At 57.2% G+C, this 9,500-nt stretch overlaps 1 protein-coding gene across 1 annotated transcript; it reads right to left on the bottom strand.

Moving 5' to 3' along the window:
- Nucleotides 1–2,306: 2,306 nt before the first annotated feature.
- LOC144241317 (group IIE secretory phospholipase A2-like) lies at nucleotides 2,307–8,138 on the bottom strand. Its single transcript, XM_077775883.1, has 5 exons — nucleotides 8,087–8,138; nucleotides 5,421–5,504; nucleotides 4,584–4,722; nucleotides 4,300–4,406; nucleotides 2,307–2,449 (listed from the first exon to the last, which is right to left on the bottom strand). Exons 2-5 carry the CDS (start codon nucleotides 5,458–5,460, stop codon nucleotides 2,307–2,309), a joined length of 429 nt encoding a protein of 142 aa, XP_077632009.1. The 5' UTR covers nucleotides 5,461–5,504; nucleotides 8,087–8,138.
- Between the last annotated feature and the right edge of the window lie 1,362 nt (nucleotides 8,139–9,500).

The raw sequence follows: 9,500 nt of genomic DNA, 5'->3' as shown, positions 1-9,500 counted from the left end.
TCATCTGTTCATTCATTCATAGAACATGAATGCGTAGTAAGTGCTAGGCATTATTTTGCGTGCTTTCACAGATGCCAGCTTATTTAAACCTTGCCACAACCAGGCCGCCAGTGAAGTGTCATTGTTCCATTTAGCCACATGTCAGTGCTCTTTTAGATTTTAATGTGCACACAAATCACCTGGGGGTCTTGTTAGCCTGTAGATTCTGCCTTAGTGGGTCTGGGGTCTGGTCCACATTCCCCAACAATGCTGCTGCTGTCGTCCGCGGGCCTCACCGAGCAGCAAGTCTGGAACAGATGCACTGTTGCTAACTGGCTGAGCAGAGAGGCCTTGACCAAGAACCAGAGATCTCCAGTTCAGGCTTTTTCAGTCCTTTCCACGAGCCTGCAGCTGGCAACGAAGTGTGTGTACCAGAAACACATACATGGAATTTAGACCCATTGCTTCATTCAGCAAACATTAATGATCACTGGCTACACCAGGTCCAGTTCTTAAGTTTTGCTTTTCTGGAGGGCCACACAGCTGGCCGGTCAGCAGGTGCCCGTCTCGTTGCTGCCTTACATCCGTCACGCCCGGAACATAACCTTCCTCCACCTCTCCAAGCCAGTTCCATCTTCCTGTGTTGCTTACTTTTGTGCCCACATCGATCACTGTAAGCTGTCTGTAAGGGATTTGTGGTAATTTCTCAGCGTGTGTAGTATTGACAGTACTGAGGGACTGGTTTCACTAGCCCAGAAGCAATATTCCCCACTGATGAAGGGAAATCCAGGTTTAAGGTGAATTTAGGGTTCCTCCTCACAGCCTAAACCAAATGGACACCAGAGGGCGCCTCAGGACCACTTTCCCCAACCGACGGCGCGACGGCTCTTTTCCCTAAATCCCATTTCTGCTCGAAGACCTGGTCTTCCCTGGACTCTTTACCAAGGATTAACGTCATTCACAGCGTCAGAGTGCACATACCCGACCACCCCCTCTGTTTTTACTGACACAGGACTTCTTCACCTTACAAAGTTTTTGATTTCTTCCGTGCTTTCCTGCCCTCAGTCCTGAAAGTTGCACAGGAGTCACGAAAAGGACATAGGGAGTGAACACTTATTACATAGCTGCTGTGAGCTCCCCCCCATCCAAATGTAATACCTTTTCACACGCTTGCCTGTTGAATGGGTGCATCCCAATCCTGGCAGACCTTATCAGCATATTGTAGATAGTGGAGATATTCCGTCCATATGTAGGAGAATTTGGTGAAATACATTGCTTCCGGGATAAGCTGCATCCCACTTGGGGGCAATCCTTTGGGGCCTTAAGTTCCTCCAGAGTCAGCCCCACGATGGCTGGGGGCTGAAATCTTTCCTCTTCCCCTCCCTGTATCAGGAGCCTGACCCAGCCCGGGCACCCTCCCAGCAGACCTTCCCTGGCCACTCTAGGCTGTCCAAGATGACAATCAGAGGGTCGGGTTGACATGGCCATAGCAGAGTGTCACCAGTTGCCACCAGTTGTGAAGAAACAGAGGCACACAGGCTGGGTGTGACGCCGCCCCCCTCAGATGGAACTTCCCCTCTCTGACCCCTGGCCTGCCTCTCTGTCAAAGGAAAGGTCTGGATGAAATGATTCCAGAGCTGCTTTTCACACTTCACCGTCCTGCTAAAGGGAGGGATTGAAGCCTGATGACACAGTGGGACAATATTTTTAGGCTGGTATTTTTCATGCCTCTCACATTGTACCATATGGCCAGATATATTCCTTCTGGAGATTGCCATTATTGTCTTGGATAAGATTGTAGAATGTTAGAAAAAGAGAATCACAAAAACTTACTATAAGGGGAAATCAAAGGGACAGAATATTAGAATTGCACGCAGGGGCCACCCATGTCTGCTTTGTTCTTGCTGCCTCCCAGTGCTTAGCACGATGCTGGCACGTGGTAGAGGCTCAAAAAAACAAAAAACAAAAACAAAAAAATTGAATGAATGAAAGAAACTGTCAATTAAATCCTATAATGATAGAATCTGAGAATCAGGGACTATTAGGATTCTGGGACATTATTCACTTGTTCAGAAGAGGGAATGGAGATCTCAGGGCTGGGTTATAGAATCTTCTGGGGGCTAAAAGTGTCCCTTGGCTCCTGGGCACAGCGGCTCTTCCCAGTTAGGGGGAAGATGTGGCCCAGGAGGCCAGCAGTGGTCCAGGCCACAGTCTGGGAGCTCTCAGGGAGGGATGGGCTCGCAGGAAAGGAATTTTCAGGAGGAAGGGCCCGTGGTGGCAGTGCTGTCCAGGCCCCGGACTACCGCGGCAGGAGGCGGGGCCAGGCCCTAGCAGGGCGGCGTGGGGCCGCTGCACAGCTTGTTGGGGTAGCGGACGAAGTTGTGGTTGTAGGTGCCCAGGTTGCGGCGGAAGCAGAGGGCAGCCGTCCGGTCACACTCGCAGGTCTGGCGCTGGCAGGCCGTTCTGCCGGCTGATGGGACAGGGTGAGTCAGGGACCATGCATGTGGCTCAGGCCTCCCACTCCCTGGGGTCCTCGTTCTCTGTGCCATTCTGCTGGATGCCCGCTGCCACCCGGGGAGGGGCTCGGGTGTGGGTGAGAGGCCGGGCAGGGCACGGGGGGCCCCACGGGAGCCCAGGATGCCGGGAGGGTGGGATGGCTGAGGCTGTTCTTCCTCTCCTGGGCCCACACACCACCCTCGGCCCCCCTGCTGGCAGGAGACAGCCTGGTTCATTACCACGGCAGCTCCAGCCTGGAGGAGGGGTGTTCTAGGCAGCCCCTTTGCCGTGTGTGGCGTGGCTGGTGGTGGAATGAAGCCATCCAGCTGATATGGGAGCCATGAAATGACAGCGACTCAGTCCTGAGTGGCCTGTGTGCCCCAGAGCAGCCTGGGCCCAGACTGGAGCTCTTTGGGGCCTCCTTGGGCCCTGGGCCCGTCTCTGCCTGAGTGGACAGAGCCCACTTTTCTGACATTTATCTTAGGNCGTGGCTGTGGGTGGGGCCGGGGGGGGGGGGGGCAGAGGCTCCTCTTCTCTCCACTGCCTGTGTGCCCTCAGCGGCCCTGGCTCCCCTTTGTCCCCTAGAATCCGTCTCATAGAAATGTCCGGGGCTCCTCATTTCCCCCATCAAGGTCAGCCTCCACTTCCCCCCAGGGTTCTGCCCACATCTGCTGGGCAGATAATAGTCTCTCATCAGTTCTTTTGGGTGGTTCTTGCTAGGAGCCGGATTAAGCTGGATTAAGCTGAGTGTGATTAGCTCCATTTTATAGAAGAAAACAGAGGCTTTGAGAGGTTACATCACTTGCCCGAGGTCACACGGTGAGTAGAAGGTGAAGTCCCTAGGCTCTGTCCTCACTCCCCTGACATCTCTCCTTGGTTATCCTCTCAGTGCTGTCCCTGACAGGTGGCTGTTTCCACCTTGCATGAACTGCCAGGGACAGGGAGCTCACTACCTGTCAAAGCTGTCTAGCTGAGTAGATAGATGGCTGCAGCAACACGGAACCGAGCTAAATCTGCCCCCAGTTGTTCTGCTCCTGGCGCTGCCCCTCCCCCAGGACAGACCTTTAGCGATCTGACCTGGCATCTTTGATCCTCCTGGGGCTTTCTGCTGTGCCCCCCACTCAGCCTCCCCCTCCTTGTAGGCTGCTCCTGGTTTTGCATCAGGGACAAGGTTTGGTGCTCTGATGTGGGCTCCCTCCACTGGGCTGGGCTGCATGGAGCCCTTCACACTGTTGCTTGGGTCAGGCCACTTCCAGGGCAGGGGGTTGGGGGGTAGGACCAGAGAAAAATTAATTGGTCCAAGTGGGCATTGGACCTGGCCAAGCTGAGCCAATAGGTGCAGCCTGACAGCCCCCACAGCGGGCAGAGGGTGTGTGTCAGCCTTTGGAAATGGGGTTTACTGTCCCGCGTCCTAGCTCCAGCTCTCTCTGCCTGGGCCCGTGCCCTCGAGTCTCTGTCCTGGGGACCTTTCCCTGGACCTTTGCTGTCCAGGCTTTGGAGAGGCTGTGTGAGCGCAGCTTCTCTGGATCCCCTCTGCTCCTCTTCCCTGAGGCTGGAGTTGGGGGGCCCCTGGCGGGGAGGAGCACCTGGGGCCAGGGCAGGAGGCCATGGGTCATGGAATCTTCGACCGGGTGCCAGGTGAGCCTCTGGGTGGAGGGACAGCCCTCCCTACAATTCCGTGAGCGTGGAAGACCCATCCTTCCCGCCTGTCTAGCCCAGGGTCTGGCCCTGATGGGGAACCGGCGGCCACCATCAGGAAGGACTTCGGGTCTGAGGCCACCACCCCTACCCGGTGTCTGGGGCGCTCCAGGGCACTTCACTTACCGCAGAAGATGTTGTATCTGCTGGCGGAGAAGAGATACCTTTCCAGTTTGGGTTCACAGCCCCGCTTCTCCATGCGCCCATAGCAGCAGTCATGGGCATGGCAGCACCTGTAAGGGTCACTGTCAACCTGGGGAGGGGGGCCTGTGAGTCAGGTTGGGCTGGATCGGGGGCTGCTGGGGGGCCCAGGGCTCGAAGAGGCTCGAAGGAGAGGTCGGCCTCTGCTCGCTAGGTGTCCCTGCGCCCCCACCTCCTGGGGAAGCCCCTCCCCGGGGCCGTCTACTCACCAGTCCGTTGGGTCCACGGGCCAGTGGGAGCCGCCAATGCCACAGTAGCAGCCGTAATCATTGTACTGCAGCGCAGGCTTCCCTGTCACCCTCTCAATCATTACCCCAAACTGGACCAGATTCCCGCCGGCCAGGGCCACTGTGGGCAGGGAGGGCGGAGGGCAGATCTGTCAGGGTCCTCACCCTCTGCAGCCGGCTTCCCCCATGTCCCCTCAAATCGGAGTCCAGACACCTCCCCTACCTTGCCAAGCACCTTCCTCCCAGTAACAGCGGTGCTAATCAGTAACAATCTTCCCAGAACGTGCACCCCACCTTGAACCCTAGTGCAAACCCCACCCCCCATGGCAGTGCGCCCAGGGTCTGTCCTGCTCTCCTCTCTCAGCTCCAGAGCAACACCCACTCATCCTGCTTGCGCCCCACCCCCCCGCTGCCCCCTCAAACGTCTCCCAGCGGGCCCCGAGTGCTCCCCAGGTGTCAGCCCCAGGTCCTCGGAGCACTCTGTCCCCACCAAGTCCCCTCAGATGCTACTGGATAGGCTTCATGACCACCTGCGCTTCCCCGAATGCCTCCAGATGCTGCTGATACAGCAATGGGGGGGCTGCCCACCCAGGCAGGTTGGAGCCCAGAACGGAAGCTAATTGGGGAGGGGGTGGCACACAGGCGGCAGGAGACCCGTGTGTGCCCTCTGGGGTTCCCACCAGCCCCTTTCCTGTGGCCCCCCCCAGCTTCCCCCGGCCTGTGCTGACTTGCTGTGACCCACCACACCCTCCGGGACCTCTGGGGAGCTCTGTTCCCAGCTGGGGAGGAGGAAGGGAGAAGGCCACATAGGTCACTTACCCAGGAGGCAAAGGAAGGTCAGAAGAGGGGGAGGCTTCATCCTTTCGGGGGGAGGGAAGGTGAGCAGGGGACAGAGGAGCTGGGCTGCAGGAGAAGGAAGCGAGCGGGGTGCCTCTGATCTCAAGGCACCTCCCCAATTAGTTAAATACTGGGTCTTGTCCACTCCCCATCATTAACCCCTGAATACCCAGTGATGCAACAGTGTACTTCCAGGTCTTTGGCCAAGTCCCCAGGGGAGGGGCCGGCCTGGGGCCCATGGGCTTTGCTTCCAGGCGGTTTTCAGGGAGCAATCTGTGACTCTCTCTTTCCACTGTCCTTCCCTTCACCAACCCCCTTCCAAAAATCATGGCGCTAGCTCCCACCAACTGGGCTGTGAGCCAGGGGCTGTGCCCAGGGCTTTTCATCCTTGGCACCTTGTCCTCATCCCCATTTTACTGATGCAGCAACTGAGGCCCAGAGAAGCTGAGAACCTTGAGCCTGTATGGCCAAGTCTGTCCTGTTTCTATGCCGCCAGTGACTCGGGCATGCCCTCTGCTCTCTGTCCTCCACCCCGGCCACCATGTTACCCAGAGGGACAGTGCCAAGAGCAGCTGGAGCCCTGGGGAGGCAGGACCCTGGGGACCTGGAGGGCCATTTGTCCCAGATCAGGTAGGTCAGAGACTGGGAGCTCAGCCAGCTGAGCTTCGGGATTTTTCTTCATTGCTTTTTTTCCTGGGCAGGCTCCGGCTTGTTCGGCAAGCAGTGAAAATGCTCCTAATGTGACTTCTGTCTCCCTAGATCCCCAGGCAGTGGGGCCAGAGAAGCAGACTGTGTCTGAGTCAGCTGGAAAAGCACATTCCAGCATCGACCGGAAACTTCCATCCTTGTGAGTTGGGGAGACGGTCCCCCACTGTGAGCTGCTGTCCCCAGGGGCAGGTCAGAACACGGATGCCAGGCTTCAGGGCTTGGCTAGAGGTCAGGGGGATGGAAGAGGGGCCCGGTTTGGTTGTGGTAAGCAGTCTCAAAGTCCCGGGGGTCATGGGCTCACGAGCCGCCTCGTTTGCTGACTGCTGCCCACACCCCTGAGTCCACGCAGGCAGAGCTAGAAGCAAGGTGGCCCCGTCCTGGCTGGCGACTTCCTCCTGCCCTACCCTCCCTGCTCCCGGTCTGCAGCTGGGATAACTTGACCAGCCGCTTCCATCTGCACGGGACCTGGGGGTGGCTGGGTCCGCGGCCTGGTGATCCTGACTCTCTTCCTCCACGGCCTTAGGTCCTTTCCCTCGCTTGTCACCTCAGTTTTCCTGTCTGTATTATGGGGATGGAAGGCATCCCACCCTTGTCTCCTTCCTAGGAGGATGGGAATCACAAGTGCAGACAGGCAGCTAGCCCCCCAACCCTCTGAGTATTTACTACCCACCAGGATGATGCCAAAAGCCCTTCTTAGCTGAGAGCTCAAGGAGCCTTCAGATAGCCCCATGATACCTGTGCTCCGATCATCCCCATTTTATGGAGGGGCAAACAGAAGCACATGTCTAAGTACACGATGAGCCAGAATTTGGGCTCAGGCAGTTCAAAGGGCTGGAAGCACAGTGTCTAGAATGCACAGTACCTGTGGTAAGACCTCCCCGCCCCCATAAGAGCCCTGACACTGAGGTCAGGGACATGGCCCTGGAGAGGTACCACCCCGGGAGGGGAAGAAATGGCTGGGTGGCGGGATCTCGGGATTAAAAGTTTTTTAACACAAGTGCAAAGCTGGGTAAACACTGACGTCGCTGGGCTGCAGGCCTGCCCGCGCCCCTCCCATTTCCTCATTTCCTGCTCCGGCCTGGGCCTCGCCTCGCCTCGCCTCGGAACTCATCCCCCTGGACAAGTGGTGGGGGGTGGGGGGGAAGGGGTGGCCAGGGAGGGGAGCGCACCTGGCCAGGATCAGCCTGCAGCCGTGAGTCACGGTGTCCAGAGAGGGGGCTCCCCTTTGCTCACCATTGCCTTTTGATTTTAACAAGGGCATCTCTGGGCAGCCCCTGGCTCCTGGCCTGGGTCACGAGAACCCAAACGGTGAGTCACTGAGGAGCCACGTCTAAACAGCTGAAAATGAGCTTTGATTCCTGGGAGGTTTGGCCCCCAGCCCTTCCTGCAGCAGCGTAAGGGTGTTTCCTGGGAGAGGCTGGGTTTCTGGGGCAATTCCTTTGGTGAGCCATTTGGGCTCCCGGCCTGGTCAGGATGGGACCCTGACCGGTCCCTGCCTGTGGGTACCTGGGGACAGAAAACCAAGGACTGGGGGGCCAGAGCCAGGCAGGGAAATCTCAGCAGGCTTCCAGGCAGAGGTGTCTTCATCTGAGGTTTTGGGGGAGGACTCGGATGTGGAGGAGAGTTTCAGGCATTTGGGAAGTATGGTTGGTTTTCTAGTTTTCACCCAGTGGCACAATGTAGTTGAAAGTGTTGGGGTCCCTGCATCAGTGACATTAGAACTTGAGTGTTTGCCCTGCTGCTCAGGGTCTGTGTGACCTCGGCCAGCCCGATCACCTCCCTGGCTTAGCTCTGTCATTCATCATATGGGGATAATTAGGACTACCTTCCAGAGTTTGGGACCAGACAGAAAGGAAATGAAGGGTATCAAGTTCTCTGCAGGATGCCATGCCCATGGGAGGCACCCACAGATGCCAGCCCCTCCTTCCCTTCCTCCTCACCTGGCCAGAGTGGGGGCAGCTGCTGTTCCAGGTGTTCGAAGCACTCACCCCCGCTGGGGTGTCTCATTGGGGCTGGGCCAGTACCCCAGCACTGGTGCAGGACGCCGGTCCCTGCTTGGCAGATTTTATCTTCCTCGATGAAGGGTGGTCAGATGGGGCTGAGTGGAAGGAATGGTGCCCAGTCTCGGAGCAATGTCTTCTTTCTCCAGGTGTAAACTTGTTCCTTGTGGCTTAGAAGCTGTCGCCATCATCGTCATCACCTTAACAATGAAAATGGCAAAACCACTACCGCTTGCTAAGCTCCAGATGTGTGGCAGGCGCCGTGCTGGGAGCCCTTCATCTGCTTGATCTTGTCACTTCTGTTGCTTCCCTCAGAGCCCGGAGAAGCCTGCAGACCTCTCCTGGCAACGCCGGGATAACCTTATTCCCGAAAGGATTCGTTGCCTGTTCAGTCTGTAACCTATACTGAAGACTTCCTGTGGGTGGGGGATTACACTGAAGAGCAATAATGCACTGTGATTCCTGCCCTCATAGAGCTGACAGTCCGGTGGGGAGACAGACCTCGGTAATTACATATGGGAGGGAAACTTACAAATAGGGATAAGTGGTTTGACAGGAAGTCCCATGGGGCCATGAGAGCATTTATGGCAATGTCTGATCCGGGCAGGGGCTAGCAAAGACTCTTCTGGGGAAGAAAAGATTTAGCAGGGATCTCAAGAAGTTAACTGGGTGCAGAGGAGAGCAGAGAGAGTTTAGATAGACGGTTTGTGCAAGGGCTCTGTGGTCTGAGGAATGTGGATCCAGAAGGGGCTGAAAGGAGGCTGCAGTAGCTGTGCTGTGGTGGGCGGGCCTCAAAGGGCATGATTCACTGGGAAGCTGACCTTGGGAACTTGGCCTTCTGTTTCCCTCACGGTACCCTGAGCGTGCTGGGCAGGTGGTCTGGAGCTTACTGAACGCGGGAGAGGGCCCTGGAGCCCCCCCATGAGAAGGAGAAGTCCGCGGCATTTTCATCCCGGTGGGGAGAGGCCAGGGGCACCGGAAGGCTGGGGAGACTCGTCCCTCCACTGGGAACAGGCTCTGTACAGCTGTGCTCACACAGCTGGGCTCTTCCACTTGTGATGGAGGGTAAAGAACAAGAATCCTTGGCATGGGCCTGTTGTCATCTTTTATAAGGTCGCCAACGTCCTTGTAAAATGGCACAGCTGCGCCCTCTTGGTCTTTGTCCAGGGAATCATGGAATGCCAGGGAAGGGTTTACACCAGGAGGCATTCCTGCCCGTGTCTGAGTCTGGACCAGACGGTGCTGGCTGCCGAGGGGAGACCCCGGCGAGGAAGAGAAAAGCCCGGTTAGCAGGTGCTGCCGGCTCCAGGATCGGGGGACCAGCGAGGCTGGGCCAGGGCACACTGGGTAGGTG

Source organism: Crocuta crocuta, unplaced genomic scaffold (genome assembly GCF_008692635.1).
Source record: "Crocuta crocuta isolate KB4526 unplaced genomic scaffold, BGI_CrCroc_1.0 scaffold127, whole genome shotgun sequence".
In the NCBI taxonomy this organism is placed as follows: domain Eukaryota; kingdom Metazoa; phylum Chordata; class Mammalia; order Carnivora; family Hyaenidae; genus Crocuta; species Crocuta crocuta.
This window is presented reverse-complemented; position numbering and strand designations above follow the sequence as displayed.